This window comes from Cyprinus carpio, chromosome B5 (genome assembly GCF_018340385.1).
Source record: "Cyprinus carpio isolate SPL01 chromosome B5, ASM1834038v1, whole genome shotgun sequence".
Taxonomy (NCBI): domain Eukaryota; kingdom Metazoa; phylum Chordata; class Actinopteri; order Cypriniformes; family Cyprinidae; genus Cyprinus; species Cyprinus carpio.
The window spans coordinates 23,280,728-23,302,153 of record NC_056601.1 but is presented as its reverse complement, the minus strand read 5'-3'; the positions used below and the strand labels follow the sequence as shown (position 1 = coordinate 23,302,153).

The 21,426-nt window shown below is 35.2% G+C and overlaps 2 protein-coding genes across 3 annotated transcripts; both read right to left on the bottom strand.

Annotated features, from left to right (window-relative positions):
* Window positions 1-23: 23 nt before the first annotated feature.
* LOC109065832 lies at window positions 24-12,070 on the bottom strand. Of its 2 annotated transcripts, XM_019082837.2 has the most exons (9): window positions 11,701-12,068; window positions 10,736-11,051; window positions 8,871-9,191; window positions 6,667-8,422; window positions 6,457-6,513; window positions 5,118-5,331; window positions 4,810-4,943; window positions 2,437-2,508; window positions 24-2,359 (listed from the first exon to the last, which is right to left on the bottom strand). In XM_019082837.2, the coding sequence occupies exons 2-9, from the start codon at window positions 11,037-11,039 to the stop codon at window positions 2,089-2,091; spliced, it is 3,129 nt and encodes a 1,042-aa protein (XP_018938382.2). In that variant the 5' UTR covers window positions 11,040-11,051; window positions 11,701-12,068; the 3' UTR covers window positions 24-2,088. The 2 variants fall into 2 exon arrangements, with proteins under 2 accessions (XP_018938382.2, XP_018938383.2); XM_019082838.2 differs by lacking the exon at window positions 6,457-6,513 and having other exon boundaries at window positions 11,701-12,070.
* A 6,268-nt stretch (window positions 12,071-18,338) lies between these two features.
* Window positions 18,339-20,739, bottom strand: hspb2 (heat shock protein, alpha-crystallin-related, b2). Its single transcript, XM_019104722.2, has 2 exons — window positions 20,469-20,739; window positions 18,339-18,860 (listed from the first exon to the last, which is right to left on the bottom strand). Exons 1-2 carry the CDS (start codon window positions 20,560-20,562, stop codon window positions 18,448-18,450), a joined length of 507 nt encoding a protein of 168 aa, XP_018960267.1. The 5' UTR covers window positions 20,563-20,739; the 3' UTR covers window positions 18,339-18,447.
* Window positions 20,740-21,426: the final 687 nt, after the last annotated feature.

The window sequence follows — 21,426 nt, the reverse complement described above, 5'->3', positions numbered from 1 at the left end:
ATCACCCCAAGCATGACACGGAGTCTTAGTTAACACTATTTTATTCATAAAATATATATCAAATCACATTGACAGCAATCAAGCAAAACTAAGTGTTGGTCTGTTGGTGAGCTCAAAGAGAAGCACAACAGTAGCAGTAATCTGTAAGTGTGATACGGAAACAAAAGATCAATACAAATATTTCCATCTGAAAAAAAAGAGCTGGTTTCACTGCGTAACTAAGAAAACACACAATAGCCTTTTTAAAATTTGCTCTTGTGAGTACAATTCTAACACTTCAAAGTGATTCAAAGAGACAATACATGTCTGTAGGTTGAGTTATAAACACATTTCTATCCCACAAACACAACTCGTTGGACAAAGGTGTTGACTCTTTAGGGGTCAAGTGCAGATAACTGACTTTTAAACCCTTAGGTAATAGGTCAAAGGCTACATTATAATTGATTGTAAAAGTTTCCCATTAAATAAAAGGAAGCAATGAAAATGACAACATAATCTCACCAAAACAAAAAAAATGTAATCTTGGTTTCATCCTCAAAAAATAAGAATAAAGTTGTGGTAATATATTGCACAATGGGATGATAAAACTAAAACTAAAATAAGTCAACATATCACTTTATTAGCTGCATATAACAGCCAATTAATGTCAGCTCAGAAAAGCAGAAAGTGGGTCTCACCAAACTGTTCACTTTTCTCAACCAGATATTAAGCCAGCAAAAAAGAAGCATGGATTCACTGCAAACATGTATTACATATCACGACTCCATTTCAGATAAGTAAATATAATCCAAAAGTTTATGATGAATAAAAGCAATTTCACATCTAAAAAAAGAAAAGTGGTTTTTCTCCCATTTTTCTCAAACACAACCCAACCGTGTTCGAGGTCTCCGAATGTAGTCTTGGCTATAAAAATTAAAGAACTTAAGGGACTTTTTATAAAAGTGAGTAATTCTTTACTCACCCTCATCTCATTCCAAACCTGGATTCTGTGGAACACAAAAGAAGTTATTTTGAAGTATGTTGCAACTGTTTTTGTCCAAATAACAGGGTTCAGAACAATGCTAGGTTCCGTTTACTTCCACTGTATGGACATTTTTTATCTTTTTGCATTCTGAAGAAGAAAGTCATACAGGTTTGGAATGACATGAAGAGTGAATAAATACATCACACCGTAAGAATAGAGTGCTCAAACACTGCACTGTACCGTAAAGGATTTATTTAAAAGAAAAGAAACACTTAAAATAGTTTTTCGTAGTCTTGTTTTAGGCCGCAAATCACTTAGTATTTTCATTTATAAAGCTGTAAATACATATACTAGTCCTGATAGAAAAAAATGGAACTGTCATGATAAAATCAAAGTTGCCAATTTCATAGGTCATTAGTAGTCAAGGATGAGCACCTCCTTGTTTCAGAGACCTTGAAGGGCTTAAACTAATGGATCAGTAATTATTATTCCCACACTCCTTTTTTCATCAGAAAATGACAGATTAGTGTTAGTTAGCAATGTGTTGCAAATGAAAAGAAAAAAAAAATCAACAACTAGGTTGCAGCAGTCACATTGTGAGGAATCAGAAAGTGCTCAGGTGAAGGTCTACTATACTGTGCTTATATTATTTGCGCACACACAAACACACACATACAGAGCTCTAATGTTTTTCTTGTCAGTCCGCTTCACACGCTTTAAGTCTCAACTGTAAATGCTACAAGAAAATGTTTTTTCACTCTATTGCTGAACGTTCGGTAAACTATGGAGCCCCGCACATGGCATGCAGCAAAAAACAGTAGGCTAAATCATGTGCACGATTTACTATTTCGTTCCCCCGATTTATAAATTGTGCAAACAATTTAATAAATCAAAGAAACTAAATAGTAATCGTGTGCACATTTTAGTACATCGAGGGAACAAATTAGTAAATCGTGAGCAGTATTTGTTAATTTTTTCTTACATGTCATGTGCGGGCTCCGTAGTAAACAACGGCGTGTGTAGCGCAAATTCTTTCCTTGATTAGGTAAAAAGATTAAAATAACATTTTTGGTAACTGATCAATTGTTTACAAGAACTAAGAATAGATTTGTGAAAAACAGAGCTTAAACCTCCAGGCCTTGGCGGGAAAAGTAGTCTTCCAGTTCTGTGAGCTTCTCGATTAGCAATACATCAAGGTCAACGTCGTCTTGTCTTCCCCTACGAGCCCTTCCTCGTGGCCCCTTCACACGCAGTGGACCCAGGTTAGTTTTAGCCTTGCGTTTCCGAGGCAGTGTGAAATCTGGGAAGTCTAGAACTCGCTTTCGTTTCTGATGACCGATGCATACCAAAGAGCCATTCTTCTCTTTCGGTTCTTCGAATATCGTCTCCAGGCTTCTGTGTGATAGAGAAGCAGAAACAGGAGAATGATTTCCAGAATAACACAATTATAAATAAAAGTTGCAAAAACAAACCTGTTAGGGGTTGGAGACTTGTAATTCTTGTTGGTATAAATCTCCTCCAAACTGAATTCCTTTTTCTTCAGCCTTATTGGATGCAAAATGATAATCGATGTTTTAACCAATGTTGTAAGTATCACAATTTTAAGCACTTTTAATTTAGCCATTAAGTTTCCTAAAGACCTGTTTTGCATTGGCTTCTTGTGTTATGAAAAATATGGTTCCTCTGAATTAAAAAAAATATCTATCATAGGGGTCATGAACTTCCTTTGTTATTTTGTATAGTGCTGGCAATCGCTAAAATTTTTTTACTAATTAATCACACTTTTTTCTGAAATAAATCGTGATTAATCCCACCTAATATTCAAGTTTTTAAATATACTTTATATTGCAATAATTTCACATTCAATCTTAAAATTAATGTACAAACAAAATAAACACAGTATATTTTTAATATTTGTTTAATGGCATCTTTTTTTTGACTTAAGGCCAGTACCAATTAATACTGATTTCCCTATCAAAAAATGTTCCCCCTAATATTTAACCATTGACTTTAGCCATTCAACTAGGGATGCATGATAAATATCAGCACGATATTTAATGCGCATCTCATCAGTAAAGCCGGTTCTGTAATCAGGGGTAAATCTCTACACGTGCGTGCTTTCACATGGAGCAGCATTTACTACACAGAGCCGTTGTTAACTGACAAGCTGCGCAAAACCACGATCATATTTTGCGCAGCATGTCAGTGAACAACAGCTCTGTGTAGTAAAGGCTGCTCCACGTGAAAGCACGCACGTGTAGAGATTTACCCCTGGTTAATGTTTTGGATTTGTTTTGCGCAGCTTGTCAGTGTATAATGGATATATTTATTGTGCATCCCTACAACATTACATTATAATTAAGAGCTATCAATTTTAACATTTATTAGACTTATTAGAACCACCCTCATCTGAATGCTCTGTTTGAATAGGTGTGACGGATTGTAGATTTGGAAGTAAACGCGCACTGTTATTATTGGTTAACAGTTGTGCATGTTTGTTTATGTTTCACAGATGGACACTGCTGTGATTTAGGTTAAAAATGCATAAATACTCAGTACATATCAAACAATCTGTTTAACAGACAAAGCAATAGTGACCACGTAATAAAAACGGTTACTCACACTTGTGTTGCGAGTTTTGCGACATTACTGTCGAATCCAATAAAGTCGGCTCAGCATAGTCTTTTAGTTTCAATCTTTCTTAAGATCCTGCATCAAATTATGCCTTGTTTGTAAATGAATCCACGGTAAAATGAAGTGAACGAAGGACAGAGTTCTTACTGACGCGTTCTGAAACGTCATTACAAATAAAGTTCATCCACTCTTTCCTAACTTTGGGATCAGAAGGAAGGCAATGCAAAAATGTTTTTCCACAACTTGGCACTGCACAGCGTCTTGTCTTAGAAACCATTTTTATCATTTGGTTTCTCCATAGACCTGCGTTTGCCTCTCATTTTTTACAGTACATGCACAAATCGGTGGGCGGGGCTAAACGGGCAGTGATGTAGAAGCAAGTATTGATCTTCCTCTGCGGAGGCAGTGCTTATCCACACTATTACATCTAGGGCTGCACAATTAATCGAATTTCTAATCGCGATTACAATTATGGATGCCACAATTACGTAATCGTTCAAAGCGGCAATTAATCGTTCAAAGTTCACTTATGTTATTCTGCACACTTAAGATATGTTTTTTTCTTTCTACATGTTATCTTAAGGGTCTTTCCATTGTTTTAGTTTTAGTATAACATTATAATACCATTCATATTTTTCAACTTTTTTTATATTTTAAAGAAACCAATCCGATGTATATTTGACATTTGAGGCTTATTACTATAGAAATGCACTAAAGGTTTTTCAGTTAGTGTTTTCAGCTTGTTTGTTTTCATATAAAAATATGGCATGCAGTTGCATCAAACAATGGTATAAACATCATTCAATGTAAAATGTGATAATCGTAATTAATAATCGCAATTACAATTTCAAGGGAATAATCGACAATTATGATTTTTGTCATAATCGTGCAGCCCTAATTACATCATAGAGTTGTACATTCCACAACTTGTCGTTTTGGCAGATTGGAGTCAATTTAAGCTGTTTTTAGACTAACAAGAAAGTTTTGAGTTCTGAAACTCACAGGATGTTTTTATAGTATGATGACCTCTTAATTGTCAAAAGATCAAGGGAATTTTGGTTTCTCAGTTCTTGACCCCTTTAAAATTTTACTGCAATTACAAGAACTGTAGCAAACGGTTAAAATTAAATTGTTTTTTTTTTGTTGTTACAAATCCTAAACCAGTTCTACGATTCCACATCATTATTTATTATGAAGACTTGAATGCTCACCTCTTTGGTTTGGGGAGTCCCATTGGAGTAAGGTTGTTATCTGGTTTGGGAACTGTCTTACGAATACGAATTTGAGAGACCCTTTTGGAACGCTGACATCCTTGAGTTTCACTGTTAGTGTCGTAAAGTTCCACCTACAAGAAAGATGAATGTCTAGGCTTGAGGAAACATAACCAGAATGCAAATCCTTCAGTTCAGCAGTGTCTGAAGATCCAAATATTTCTCCTTGCATTCTTCCTTCTACTTGAATTCTTCCTTCTTTCAAAACTATTAGTTCAAATGCTAGAAGAGATTAAATATTGTAATACCTGGTTCATTTCTGTAGATGTGCCCCGATTATGCAAACCTGGGTATTTGACATTTGCACTGGCAATAGCATAACTAGGCACAGATTCAGTGGGGGATCCATCCATTCGCGCCGCTTTGGGGCTGATGCTGTGCCGAGAGGGGTGATCTAGGCTCCTTTCTGGTGCGAGACGATTTTTTGACAGATGACACACTGATAGGGATGAGGTGGCTTTCCTACACACAGTGAAAGCATTTTAGAGAACATCAGGTGAGTGCTAATATAACATCAGTCAACATCGTATAGATCTAAGTGTAGATAGCTGTGGATTGTAAAATTGGACTGCGTTCATGCTTCAAATCTGACAACAATCACAAATTGAGAATGTCTGAAAAGAAAGATTGATTTTATTGCTACATTCCTATTTTATGAGTAATTTCTGCACCACTAGCAGTATCAAAAATTTTTTTGTTTAAAGTTTTATGATTAATAAACATTTTTGGCGTAACCATCCATGTCAGCGATACACAACGAGCGACAGGGGATTCTATTTTTGGAACAGTTTCTATATCGAGTGACACCTCAGGCATTTACTGTGTTTTGTTTAAAAATTTGTTTTATTTGACTTCAACCGCCAAAATTAAAGAGACTATGAATAATTTCCCTCAGATCTTGGAAAGGAAATAATAAAGAAAAAGTGTGAGACAGCAGTGCTGTTGCAGAGACAGAGCCCGCCCACATGCTCTTCTGATTGGCTGTGATTTGTGATTGATTTGCATATCTTGTAGGTATGTCGCAACTGGTGTGGACAGACAAACTGTCACTAGAAATTTTATCGCACTTGGTTAAGATGTAAGGTGTAATGTGTTCTGGGTGGTTGTCAGGGTGTTGTGGGTGGTTTCTTATTGGCCCACCCTAAAATAATCCACACTCAGGTCTCTATGATGCCTTGGCTTCATATATACCTGAAAATCGTACACTCAATCCCTTAGAAAAGTAACAGCACAGCTCAAACACAGCAAGTTAGACAAGCTTGTCATTCATGTATGCAGCAAAAATGCAAAGTTTGATATCTGTAAGTGTAGTTAATGTAATAATAATAATGATGCTTGCATTCCAAACACAGGAAATCCACAAATGCCACAAAATAAGTTTTAAGGAAACAAGATAATGCCTAGCCACTGTAGATTTCCAAAGATTTGGAAAGCTTTTCAGCCACTTGATTTTGTGTTGCTAGTTGCACTAAAATGATGCACTTCACCTTCAACCTGAACTGATAAGCAAAGACTGATTAAACTTATTTTTTTTCATTGAATACATTGTCACACAAAAATGTGAAAGATGCAGGGGGATATGCCCACCGTGCTGAAGCTCTTTTCCTGCTGGGTGTAGCATCTTGACTGGATCGGCGTATATAGCTATCAATGAAAAGATGTAGATCAAAATGGGTTGAACTGTAAGTGCAAGCAGCATGCAGGTAAAAACTGACATTCACCTCTGATTATGTAAATTAAATTTCCTTGCAATCAAAACATGCAAAAAAAGTTTTAACTTCAACAGCTTTAACTCACTGGTGATCGTTGTCCATGCCTGGTGGCGCTGTGAAGTCAACCAGAGGTCGAAAAGGATGACATTTGCTCCTCCCCAAAATCCGACTCACAACCGTATGGATACCAGGACGTGACAACTGCAGAAGAGGAAAGTTGATTCTTCTGTGTCGAAACCACAGTCTGAAGGAAGCTGGAGAAGATAAAGCCAGGACGGTACTAACACCTGCCCCAGAGAAGCTCCCTTTGCTAAAAGTAGACAAAGGTGGACTGCTGGGGCGAAAAATTTGAGATAAGCTAGGACGACCTGTAGACTCTTTATCCAGGTGGACAGGTAAAGCATCTGAAGGACCAGTCAATTGATGAGACACAGGAAGTATCAAGTCCTCAAGATTTGGCTGCCAATGTTTGGACATCCCTCCTGCCTGATCAAAGAAGGACAAAGAAAGGGTTTCTCCAACTTTAAGAGCAGGAAATCCAGGAAGGTGATGTTTCTTTCCACCACAGTGTTTGAGTTTGGGCCCAGTCCTGCTGTAACCAGTCCATCTGTCCAAGTTGCTTGAGGAACAGCTTCTGGACACCAAGCGATAGGCGGTATCTGAGAGCTGATTCAACAGTTTGTTAGTATCGCCATCTAAAAATGGTTTGGAGCACCCATTTCTTGGGGCCGAGAGATGCGAGCTGGAGTGTGCTTGATAAAATGTAAAAAGCGAACCTAGTGATTTTTGGTCACCTACACCTTTTACCAATTGTTTCGGCAAAGCAAGTTCACAGTATGGCAGGATTGATGACCCTTGAAGAGGGCTATCCTTTGAGTATGATATATTTGAGTACTGACAATCAAAGCGTTGTCCCTTATTACCTATCTTTGTGTTCTCGTCAGAATCTCCAGCATTTGTCTCTGTCAATTCATCTACATCCCTTGACGTATGGACGTGATCCAAGACTGAAGTAATATTACTCAATGAGGTAGTTGTAGAGTGAAAAAGACCATTCATTTTGATCCTGTCCAAGATCACTGCTTCTTTCTTATTAGAAGTCTGAAATAGAACTGAACAACTCTTGGATTTATCAGGGTTGGGTTGTGCTTCCAGCGGCTTAGTGGAGAAAGGGAAGGTAATCTGACTAAACGACTGCTGCTGGATTTTTTCACACTCGTCTTTAGAGGAATCTGTCAATGCTGCTGGTTTCCCAGAGGGCTTTGAGTTCACTGCTTTTGAAAATAAACAGTGATGATCTGTATTTGTGTTTGACTTTAAGCCACTAAGAGCTGAAGATCTGAGAAACTGAATGGAAGGCACCCGAGGGTTTTCAGGAACATTTAAACACTGATTATTCAATGCGTCTTCTCCTTCCTGACCAGTTTTATTATTCCCTACACTAGCAGAGGAAAGTACTTCTTGAATACAAGGAAGTTCCCGGCTGCCATTTTCATCTGAGCTGCTACGAACAGAATCGACCAATAGGTTTAACGTGACCCTGTTCTTCTCAGCTTCCAGTTCCATCTCCAGGTCTTCAAAATCAGAAACGGGTGAGTAGTTACCCTGCAAACAATTGTCTTTTTGTCCCGAATGGCATGTTTTTAGAATTCCACATGATGAACTACTATAATTTCCACTTAGATCTTGACAGCTTATGTCCTCGGACTTATGATCAGGACTTTGGCTGGGCATAAAAGGAGTTGACATTGCCCAAGAACACACAGAGTACTTCTTAGTTTCAGGAGAAGAGATATTTGAGATAATTCCTTTGTAGTCTTTTGGCACCTCTGCATCCACTCCTGAAAGCACAAAATAATAAATCAAATCAAAATTGAATCTATGTCTTTGCTTAGATGTGAGGTCACTTGCATTACAGTATAAATGTTGACTAAGTACTCCTAAAAGTCAACTAAATTATCTTTTAGCAAACACCTGGAAGAATTTCTCTTCAAAATGTACTATTGCCCAATAAATTGCTTTTCAGACCAAGAACATCCTCTCCTCCTTATACGACATAACTATAACAAGCATTACAAATCATGCTTTGTGGCTTTAATGTTAACTACATAATGTTAGCTATTTAAAAGGGACATGTTTTTTTCCACTGCACCTTCATGCTACAATAGGAAATACATCAACACAGGAAAGAATATTATGCTCATCACAGCATTTGGGATGGGATATATGAAATTAGCTTCAAATTACATAATAATTCATTTATATGACTATTCTAACATAAACATTTACCACGGCTGCAAGCTGATGAAACACTTGGAGTGATTGGACAGCCAAAGGACAAGTCTCTTCCCAGCTGGCCTACTTTACTGTGCAGCTGAGCTAAACTGCGAGTATGTGCACTGCTTTGTGAACACAGCTGGTCCATCCTCCTCTCCACTGCCTCAAGACGCTGGGTCAGAGATCCAAAGGTATCAGTCAGCAGACGCTTCATCTCTATTTGATGGGACACAAGAAATCGTTCCAGAACTCCAAGCTGCTCTCCGGATGGTCCAGCTGGAGGAGATGAACTGAAGGTGGCAGAGGTCCATCGTTGATCCCTAAACTTGGCCTCTGCAAAGGAGATGTTGATCAAAAGCTCTGCTTCATAATAGGGCTGGGCGATATATCGAACGATATGATCATGCGTATCTAGTCAGTAAAGCCGGTTCCCTGATTAGCGCTAAATCGCCATCACCTGCTTTCAAATGGAGCGGCATTTAATAGACAGAGCCGTAGATCACTGACAAGGTATGCAATATCGCGTTCATTATCAAAGGCGATTCATCTGGGATAATGAACGCGATATTGCGTACCTTGTCTGTGATCTACGGCTCTGTCTATTAAATGCCGCTCCATTTGAAAGCAGGTGATGGCGATTTAGCGCTAATCAGGGAACCGGCTTTACTGACTAGATGCGCATGATCATATCGTTAGATATATCGCCCAGCCCTACTTCATAACATTTACCAAAAAATTGTTTTGATTCTATTTGGAACCAACTGTTTTACAATATATCTGCAATCTTCCTTTTAGGAAAACGTGTGCACACCACTGATCTATAATATAGAATATAGATATATAGTCATATATAGATCAGTGGTGCACACTTCTAAAGCTGCTCCCGTGCAGACCAAAAAAGTCCAGAGGAAAAACGTAAAAAGATTAGAAATGTAATAAAATAAGGCTAAATGAATGGGCAGCAAACTGCAGATGACTTGAAAGACCTTTCTGTGCTGTTATTCTATTTTAGATTCTATTTTTATTTATATACATATGTTATATTCTGTATTATATATTATTGTATTATTTTGATATGTTCATTTTTCTATTCATCAAAGAAATGTCTAAAAAAAAAGTGTGGCCTCTAACTATAGTAACTCAGTAACTATATTCTACCATTCAAAAAGTCTGGGGTTAGGTAAGGAATAAATACTTTTATTCAGCAAGGATGCATTAAACTGATCAAAAGCGACAGTAAACATATTTACAAAAGATTTCAAATAAATACTGTTCTTTAACTTCCTGTTCATTTATTTGAACTTTTTATTCAAATAATCCTGAGCATATTTTCAACATTGTAAAAAAAAAAAAAAAACATAATAATAATAATAATAAATGTTTCTTGGGCACCAAATAAGCATATTGGAATGATTTCTGAAGGATCATGACCCTGAACATCACAGGAATAAATTACACTCTAAAATACATTAATATTTGAAAATATTGCCACTTTTACTGTATTTTTTTATCAAATAAAATGCGTCATTTTGAGCACAAGAGATTTATTTCAAAAACATTTAAAAATCGTATTGGCCTAAAAGGTTTGAACGGTAGTGTAGGTATATATTTATTATTCTAATGTTTTTATTTGGTGTATAAAACACCCACTATGAGGTGGTTTATGATAATGGGATACAGTACATAGCAAAATAAGGAAATTAAATGTTGCACATTAGATTGCTTTTAATTTTTATAGATTTTTTTGTAACTAGAAAAACAAAATACGTATGAACATAAGTGTTTCTTTTCAGGTAGCAAGGGGAAATATGATTTGCTTTAGTAAAACCAAACTTAGGTTGAAAATGGCAGATTTGACCACATATATTCAACATTACCTTGTTTATTACACATGTGCATGCAAGTCGAACTAGGATTGACTCCAAAGTTACTACTTTTTGGATCAAACGTCATCTGTCTCAGAGCTCCTTCATTTTCCAGATGAACTTCCTTCAAGCCCTTCTCAAAGTCTGAGGGTCGTGTTTCATCACCAGATCCAGCCTCCTCCCTGCTGGTTTCTCTGCATCCTATGGCCAGCTGTTCCTGATACAGCGGAGAAAGAGCGGCACGGTGGCATGGACCAGCCGCAGACGCAGGAACCTGCTCTGTACCTTTCTGCTCAGCCAGAGGATTGGACAACATCTTTTAAAGTGACTGATGGGAGAGAATACATCAGATCAGCAACCGATTAAGTAGTACGTCATAACATCAATTACACATGCTACATTTAATATTACTGTTATGTCAATTATTTGGTCTTTCCAGTTTTATCGTAAAACCAGATTTGTATATATTGTACCATGTTATTTGTAAGGTCTCAGACAATAATATCAAGGTACTGAATGATTAGTATATTTATACATCATATCTTACAAGATACTCGTTATTTTGATACATAACATGGTACTGAATTATTCAAATTAATATATCATGGTATTTACACATGCATACAATTCCAAGGAGCTTCAAACCATATCAAAATTGTACTGAACTGTCTATACGTGCACATACATAAACATAAATCATGCTTTATTAAAACACCAGCTAGAATAATGTGTCCGGAATCACATGAATGAATGAAAATGAACAGGTTTCGTCGGAAATATCCTCACACTAATTAAAAACATTTTTCTAGACCACCTTTCGTATATAATCCATCAAAGAAAATATTTATGCAACGTTATAGGTCTTATGCATAATGATGTCAACGAACAGGCTTCTCATGCATGCGAGACTTTTGAAGGCCCTGGAAACGTATTCAAATAAATCAAGAGCAAGTCAGACATGTTTCGTAAAGCAGTACCTATATTGCGTTCCCGTTAAGAACTGTCAGTCCCCGCTACAGAACGTCTCCGGCGGCGAGAGTGTGCTGTTATATCACTAATACTTGCCGATCCATCCTCATGATGATGCACAGGTCGGATGTGATTTCTTTAAGCCAGTAAAAGTCATTTCCGGCGACCCTTCAGACCCATATTCAGATTGATAGACAGACTTCCAGTGCAAACTGACTGCACACTAACCTAGCGTATTATTACGACCGCTATGTGATTAACTATATCATAAAACTAATACACAGCGCTAACAAATTCCTCAAGCGTCATGATATTTGCTTTTGACGGTCAGTGACGACTTCCGTCATGCGTGCTGCTGTAAAGCGTGCTGTCATTGGGTGCTGCAGGAACTCAGGCTCATTTCTATTGGGTACTTTAATGGAAACACTTTCATGTGTATTTGAAAAACATATTTTATTACGCCGAATCTACTGTGTACCATTTTGACTGTTACATACAGTGGTATATTAGTCAGAATAATTACTAAAAATATTTGTTATTAAAAAATAAAGTCACAATTTAGTTTATTTATTGATCACTGAAAGAAGTTTAATTTTAAAAGACCAAATCATGAAAATCACAGCAGGTTGATTATGTTTATGTTTATCATTTATAGTTTTTTTTTTTCATCGATAACATATAACGATGATGAGCTAATGATGATACTTTGTTGAATTTAGCTTGCTATTCATTCTTTATTAGTAGTCAAGATAGAGTGAGTGAAGAGTATAAGTAACCATTTTTCCTCACATTTTTACTTTAATAAAATCAGGGTTCTGATATTCTGACCAGCAGAGGGCATGCATCCCTATTTAATGAGACTACATTTCACATGCCTCACAAAGTCTTTTCTTCAAGGCAAAATTGAGTAGGGCAGTTTTTATATTTATAAATAGTTTTTGGTCGTGTAGGATGAGCTACAGAACATTTAATCAATGTTGCAATTCAATATTAATATTGAACACTGAATCAACAAAACTGAAGAATTTCCTTTTGGCTTTTAGAATAGTTGTTTTGCTTTTATGAGTGTATTACTTGAAGAGACTTTTTTGTGTTGTTGTGTAATCTTACTGTATGTAATAATATTACTGTATCCTAACCAACCACAAGAAATAAGAGGCAAACCATGAAGCAAAACATGATCTTCTAGATTTTGAGCAGCTCTGTATGCCATTTGAGTGAGTGAAAGGGTGTTCTTTTTTTAGACACAGCAATAAACCACAAAGTGTCAGAATAGTCAGAATAAACCACAAAGTGAACCTGACGTTTGCTGGCTACACAAGACTACTAAGATTATTATAAATGTACTTTCAATTAATCAACCAATTGGCTGCAAATGTATTATGAATGTTTGAAATAAATTTTGATTTGCAGAAATGATATCTAGGCTAGGCTATATATTTTAAACAAACAACCTCTTTATGCACTTGAGTACAAATTGCACACTTGAATGCTTTGTTCAAAGGCACAATAGTAATACAGCAGGATAGAATATACAAAATTAAACAGAAATGTATTTTTGTTTGTTCACGCCATAACTGCTCTCTTTGAGTGGACATTCTTCCTGTGGGAAAAGCTCTTGTTTGGTCTCTGTAGTTCTCCAGGAGGGATGAATAAATCTGCAGGTTCAGCTGACGTCGGTGTCTTCACAGTACTTTTAAAGTCTATGGTTGCATACTCTGTGTTGTCGTAGTTTGAAGTCTGTTTCAGTTTTCCTCTGCTGGTAACAGTTTCAGACTGTAGGACTTGAATCTCTGCGTAGTGTATACCATCCTCATTCTGCTTCCGGTTTTTGTTCACCTGGGCATACTGTGGTTCAGCTGACACAACGTCATACATGTGAGCATCAACACGAGCCTTCTGTGGAAAAAAGTTGTTGTCTTCACAAAAACATTTGCATATATTTGCATAAAGGTTTTTTTAGTGACCAGTTAAACCAACACACCTGATGGGAAGGAACCACAGGTGGACCTGCTGTAAAGATGTACGTTGTTGAATAGCAATTAACAGTACAACAACGGGATAAGCAAGTAATAAACATTGTTTTGCTAACCAGAGAATCCTTTTAATTTGTTATCTCATAAATGGATACATTTGTTTTGTTGTGTTTTGTTACCTTTTCTTTTTGCCTGTTTTTGTTTATGTTTTCTTGGATTTATTCTCCATCTAAGAAAAAAACAAAAAACAAACACATACTACAATTTAAATTAAAGGTTTATTTGTTCTGTAGTGTAGTTCCCTAAGTTGATCACTGATAGATTTTTCCATTGTGAAAAAGAGCTGCGTTTAACTATACTGAATGTGTATTTGTAGCACACTTAAAATTTTTAAAGTATATTTTTTATATAAAATATTGAATTTTGAAATATTGGCCACTTGAATGTTCTTAAAGAGTGCACACTTTCATGACAATATTCTTATTAACCTAAGTACACCTTTTAAAAGTTTTATTTTAGAGTATGCAGAGCCATATGCACCATTGAGGTCCCCAAGGTCTGGACCATGGTATTTTTCCAATAGCAGAAGTTGTAAAATAATTAACTTATATTAATTCTGCTTTGGTGCTGCAAGGATAAAAAGCCAAAAATGTACATATTTATACCACTTTATATATCAGTTTCACACAAAGAGTGCCAATGTGACATTTATCTTTTTTTTACAAAAGCTCAATAAACAAAAAATTAATTAAGAGTCTTACGTTTTAACACCACATTGGATGTTTTTGCTCTATTTCACCAACAAAAATCATTCCAAACAAAGCCACAGCACTGTTTTGCATCTCTGAGCAACATGACAGTGATTCGTTCCTGAATGAATCAACCGTAGATGATTCGGTTCAATCGCAACGACTCACTTGTTAACAGTGATTTGCTTCCACCTATTGCTGGTTTTAATTTCATGGTTCATGTAAAACATGTATTTCATGTTTTAAATCATTTAAAATATCAGTATTTAATGTTTTATGTTTAATATATCAAAACATTATTAATGCATTTGAAAATGCAGTTAAATGCATTCGTGTCTTGCATTAAACAGTATGTAAACACATCTAAATGCCACTTAAGATGCTGCTTCTGAGTTGATTTAATTTGCTTGGTTAACAGCCCAAATGCCTTATTATTTTAATTCACTGATTAAATGTAAGAATTTGACTCAAAAGATAATGGACACCTTTAGAAAAAATGGCTTTATAAAGGTAAAAATGCCAATAAAATGTTAAAATCAGTTTAAACTTAATGAAAAAGATTAATTTCTATCAGTGTGATAATTTATATTCATGTTTAATCATTTTAGACCTGTGATTTATTGAAGGCTACCAGGATAATTATAACTGAGTTTATTTAATTCATAAACATAAACAAACTATAGCTTCTCTATTTCCAGTTTGTAGTGTGGATCATTCATTGCAACATTTAATCTGATTCTCATGTTTAAGAATCTGTTATCTAGAAAAATAATTTATGCTACTACTGCCCACTGACTTGTTTTTAAACCTATATTATTATCCAATTTATGAGTCTTAAAACATCTTAAAATGCACACATAAGTCAGGAAAATCAAAATTTTCTCAGGGGAACAAGCCCCCGAATCCCCTACCAATCTCGATTTTGGGACCTCTGTATTTAGAAAAACCTGCATACCCCTGAAAGTATTTTTTTTTTTTTAAAATAATCTCATCATGCTTTATTTTGATTTGACTTACATGCTAAAGCACAAAATACTTGATTATAACTTGAACTGTGTATTATTTAATTTTACATTTGAAGTTATTTCATTTCAAATGTGTAATTACTGTATATATGCTGTATTTAAATACATGACATACAAGTTTCAACAGAAATCACATTTTAGTATGCATTTTATTTACCGTCAATATTTGTCAGTACATTCGGCAGACTTTAACAATATTTCAAAGACAATAGACGCAATTCTGAAATGACATATAAAGATGCACTTCAGTCTTACTTAAGTGGGTCAAAAAACATTTTTTAAAATAGCATTTAATATGAACCTAATCGATAATAAATTTTCAATTAATTGTAAATAACATGAAATTAGGTCTGAAAACATTACACTCTGTATGCACAGAACATTCTTTCAAAGTAATAAGCACTTTTATTAAAAGTAAAGCATACTTCTTTTTTTAAGTTCTTGAATCTTGAATCTTTTACAAGGGTTAAGAGGAAGAATATTTACTTCTTTGTCCTGTTAAATGCTTATACAATATTTCCCTCTTTCCTGAACAATGCAATACGTTATGAATCCCAACCGCATTTGTTAAGCACTCAAACTATCAAATATGAACAGACACAGAGGATCTTGTTTCTCAAAGAATGGCCTACTTAAAGGTTCACATTTGTGTTAAATAGTGAACAGAACATTTAGCAAAACAAATGAATCTTGTTAAAGGCAGTTTCCTTCCCATCAAGATCCTACTGCTATAAAACAAGCACATGTCATAGAACCCTGTCACATTTGAGTAAATAAATACAGTAAACTCTGCCCAGTATGTTTAACAATTTAAACATGCAAATGTTTGGCTACTCACTTATTTATTGTTTTGGTTAAACTGCTCCCCATGGCAGAGATCGTCGACAGTGCACAGATAGCCTAGAGTTGATCAGCTGCTCATTTTTCATTTTTCATTTCCTTGTTCCTCTGTAACTGGAGTCCTGCAGGTGTTGCTCTTAAAGAAAGCTACTTTCGTACCTTGAACTGCAACGCCCCTATCGTTGAGGCTGACCTTGAGGTCATGAATGTTTGACAATATCTTTAATGTTGTATATCTTTGCAGTCATTCATTCATGAACAGAATGATAGTGATTAGCTAAAAACAGATCCGTTTCCCTGCAGAGAACTCTTGGTTTACATTGGACTTACTGTGTAGGCTACTACTTGCATTGTACAGCTGTATTATCCGCATACATGTGAATGTAAATAGTTAAACAATTATAATAATTTTTAAGTGACTTATTATGTCTTGTTTAGTCTTTTTAGAAAATCATTTATTAAAGTTGAAGTGTGTAAGTTTGCGATGATAAAATCTTTCTCAGATCCGGTTAACATGCAGAGACAAACAAAAGCAAACAATGGTAGACTGATTTCCTAGGAAAGTGTAAACAGTGTGATTCTATAGTGCTTTCAAAACTTTGTTTGTTTTCTTTTATTGAGCATCCCGACTAGCCTAAATTCAGCTTGAAATGGAATTTTTTTAAGAGTTTTTTTTTAAGCTCAGAATTTTTATTCAAGATGTCATAACTTCTTATTAATGATGTTTGCTGTGCTCGCTTTCTTACTTCAAACTCACATTCAGATCTGCATCCATCCAATTAAAAACTGATGGATAGAACCAACCAAGTCATTGCAACTTTAACACACAAACAGTGGCTCAACCAATGGCGCAACTTTGGGGCAGGGCTATCTTTTTAGCCAACCAATGGCAGCTGACCTTTTCATTTTTGCAATAACTATAAGTAACAAAATGGAGGCAAGAGTGTTTTAAATACTTGCCAGCTATACAGAAAAGTTTATTAGAAAACATATTTTTATAAATTCACACATGGCCACACATCCAGCAAGGTTATCCTGACCTGAGGGAACTTAACGTGTGTCATAAAATTACAGTGTTTACAGTTTTACTCCCTGATGTAAAGCTTATACCATAAATGAAGTAACTAATGTACATTACCATTCACAAGTTTGAAAAAAAATAAAGATTTATTTATTTTTTTTGATTGTTGTTGTTGTTAAAGGGATACTCCACCCCAAAATGAAAATTTTGTCAATAATCACTTACCCCCATGTCATTCCAAACCCGTAAAAGCTCTGTTCGTTTTCGGAACACAATTTAAGATATTTTGGATGAAAACCGGGAGGCCTGTGACTGTCCCATAGACTGCCAAGTAAATAACAGTGTCAAAGTCCATAAAAGGTATGAAAGTCGTCGTCAGAATTCTCCATCTGCCATCAGACGTGCAATCTGGGTTATAAGCGACGGGAACACTGTTTGTAAGCTAAGAAAGCAAAAATAACGACTTTATTCAATAATTTGAAATACTCACTCTCAGGCCATCCAAAACATCTTGGAAGGCCTGAGAGTGAGTAAATAAACAGCAAGTTTTCATTTTTGGTGAAGTTTTCGTCTAAAAGAAGTCTTTTATTCTTGTCAAGTCCGCATTTATTTGATCAAAAATACAGTAAAACAGTACAATTGTGAAATATTATTACAATTTAAAATCAGTTTCTATTTATATATTAAACTGTGGCAAAATTGTTGCAAAAATGCAAAACTGTTAGCAAATCAGCACATTAAAATGATTTCTGAGGGATCATGTGACACTGAAGACTATGGCTGCTTAAAACATCAGCTTTACATCACAGAAATAAATTACTTTCTAAACTAAACTAAACTAAAAAATGTAATAATAATAGACTTAGTGAGCATAAAATGTTTTTTTTTTTTAAACATTTAAAAAATCGTAATTATTCCAAATGTTTGACCTGTAGTGTATATACAGACCCAAAAGAAATCTGTAGACTTTTTGACTCAGAATTCTGTGGAATGCATTTTAACAAACTGTGAGAGAGACAACACAATTGAGAGCACTTCGAATTATTTAAAATATCCAAAATATTTAATAAATGAGCACGGAAGTGTTGGACAATCCAACTCCATAGACATTTCTACAGAGTTCTTCTTATACAAGTCCATTTTATTAACTTTTGCTTTCCTTCTTGTCCACTTTAATCTTGAGCTGGTTGATTTTAGGCTCCAGGTCCTCAGTTTTTCGTGGTGCCTGGATGCACAGTATCCCATCATGTGAGAGAGACACCTGCACCAGTAGCGGATCCACACCCATCGGTAAGATGTATGTGCGGGTAAACTCACGACTCACAAAGCCATGCTGGTCCATTTTCTGAGCGTGCCGTCCAGTCACCTCCAGCAGGTTGTCCACTGTTCGCACACTGATCTCATCCGGAGTGAACTGGCACACATCCAGCAAAACTCGATACCAATCATCTTCACTTTCTACCTGAGAGAAGCCCCGCTCGAGCTGCTTGTTGATGCGGGGACGGATGTAGTAACCGTGGTACAAGACAGGGGCCAAAAGGTCCTTGGGACTCAGTGCTGAGAAGGTGAGAAGGCAAATCCATCATAATCTCAGTTAATCATACTTTCACAACATGTCCATGGCATGAAATTTGTCTCTCCATAATTAAATTAGAAACAACACAATATAAATATCAGAACTTCCTTCTTCCTGCTTGGAAAAGTGTAAGTGAATACCAATTGAAGTCAGACTTTAAACTTGGAAACAAGCAGGCGTATAATGTGAAAATCCTATAAAAGTTTAAAACAAGTCTGAAGTTCGAAAAAAAGTACTCTTTGTGTTTCTTTTGGTTTCATCCAGTTTTGAAAAACTGAAATATAAATGTATTCCTCTAAAATATGTTCCTTACACCTTGAATAATCCTAATCTTAATAAATTGCACCACATGACATTTTACAACCTGAACTAACCTTGCCTTATCATAATAATGTCAAAGTGTCTCATATTTTAAGAGACTTTTGACCTCATGATATCATTTGATGTTTAGTTTACTTTTTTGTGTGCACTACATGACTTGGAGGACATCTTTTAAAAAATAATGATAATAATAATAATAAACAATAAAGCAGATTTCTTAAAAGATTTTTTAAAGAAAATATTGAATAAAATATTCTTTATTATTTAAGTTACTTTTCAAGACATTTTTTTCATTGTGATATCAGAACAGTTGTATCACACTAACATTTTTACTTAAAACTTCCAGATTGAAAAAAATAAAAAATTCTTGTTTTATTTTATTTTTTTTACATGTTGCTGAATGGTAGTTACCCTACATGTATATGCCAAATGACTTAATTTTTTAAAATATTTTTTTTTAATAAGCCTTTTTTTCATCATTGTGATATCAGTTGTATTACTTACATTTTATGCCTCCATACAGGTGTATTAAAGTCTCTGGATTGCATTTTAAATATAATTTATGAATCAAATCGAACAAAAAATCCAGACAAAGAAACCAAAATCATGTCATCGACCATGAAGCAATTTGCTACTATTGATGGAAATGTAGCTACTATATATGAAAAGCTTGTCTCTCTAGATTCTAATAGGAAATGTCTTCTAGAAGACACAGGAAATCTGCATGTCAGGTCTATTTACAATTTGTGATGCCAGCTACAGATCAAGATTCTGGTTGCACTTACAGTTTCTATTTTAATCCTATCACACGTGGAATTTTTATGCTGCTCGGTTATAGCTTAACAGTGAGTGGTGTTTTCACAGTTGGCCTCCAAACCTGCTGCAAACTTGTTTGATAAGATCAGCTCATAATCAGTCATGAAGAAGACAAGAGGTTTTTTGGTCATGTCATGTGTGGAATTCTAAATATAAGCTGTTACTGAGGCATCACATTTCAGTACTGTCATAGTTCAAGTGCTAATATGGATGTTCACAATTATATAGTTATTAGCTATAGGCTGACCCTCATTTATCACCATCAAAATTATTTCTTTTTTTTTTGTGCTAAAATCAAATATATGAGAACTGCTTTAAAGCATTTTGACATAGTCATTGAGACATAGCATGATAGCCAGCAATATAAAAATAAAAGAAATGTACCCGCACAGGATGTTTTGCCTCAGAATGTTGTCTATTTCTATTATATTCAAGACTCTAGTTTTACTTACCTTCTGCAAAGTTCTGATCATAGATTCGAGGGGGTGAACACATCTCGTAATCCATACTTATTGGGTAGGCATGAGGAACGGTGCGGTCAGCCATTCTGACCTCTGTAGCAGGTTGACAAGATAACTGAAGAATTCACTGGATTGACAGACTTCAGTTACACTAATTTTCGGTGTGAGAGGAACAGGAAGGCCAGAAAGGGAGAGGAGTGGAAAGAACAGCAGGGGAAAGGAGAAGAGAGATCAGTGCAGTTGAGACAGGACGGTAATAAATGTTGCTACAAATAGCTTGTAGTAAACGCTGTGGACCTGCATAGCTCATATAGCAGGATATATACTGTACACAGATGCATGGTGAATGGGTTTAGTGATAGGCACAAAAAGCAAAACAGACTAACAGTTCTAGGTCTGAAAGTTGTAAAAAAAAAGAAAAAGATTGTTATTTCAACTCTTGAAAACTCTGGTTTGGAATAGGCTTTAAAATAAAACGAAATAACATGAATGAGCTTCATAACAGCATTACACCATGTTAATCAGTCAAAATGTTCTTTGCAGCATAAATAAATAAATAAATACATACATAAATAATAAAAAGTGAAAATAGCCTTTTCTCAGAAAATGCATAATGCAAATCTTAATTATAGTTGAATTGAATGGAAATTGGTTAATATTATATTCTAACTGAAAATATATATTTTTTAAATATTTTATTTTAAAATTGATTTTGCATTGCACATGACAATAAGTTAAGAGTTGCACTATACCATTCAAAAGTTTGGTGTCAACATATTTATTAGGCATTTATAATATTACAAATATGTCTGTTTCAAATAAATCCTGTTCTTTTAAAATTCTATCTATTCTATTTATCAAAGAATCCTAAAATTAAAATGTATTAAAAGACAAAATAGTTTTAAACTTTAATAATATTTCACAATATTATTGTTTTATTATTTTCTAC

Bases quoted from the DNA above. Each gene is read 5' to 3' on its own strand.
- LOC109065832 (XM_019082837.2), bottom strand. From the start codon at position 11,039: ATGTTGTCCAATCCTCTGGCTGAGCAGAAAGGTACAGAGCAGGTTCCT. The intron at 6,514-6,666 runs GTGAGTTAAAGC...TTTCATTGATAG, and splicing joins GGCATGGACAACGATCACCA to CTATATACGCCGATCCAGTC. The intron at 2,360-2,436 runs GTTTGTTTTTGC...TCTATCACACAG, and splicing joins AAGTCTCCAACCCCTAACAG to AAGCCTGGAGACGATATTCG.
- hspb2 (XM_019104722.2), bottom strand. From the start codon at position 20,562: ATGGCTGACCGCACCGTTCCTCATGCCTACCCAATAAGTATGGATTAC. The intron at 18,861-20,468 runs GTAAGTAAAACT...TCACCTTCTCAG, and splicing joins TGATCAGAACTTTGCAGAAG to CACTGAGTCCCAAGGACCTT.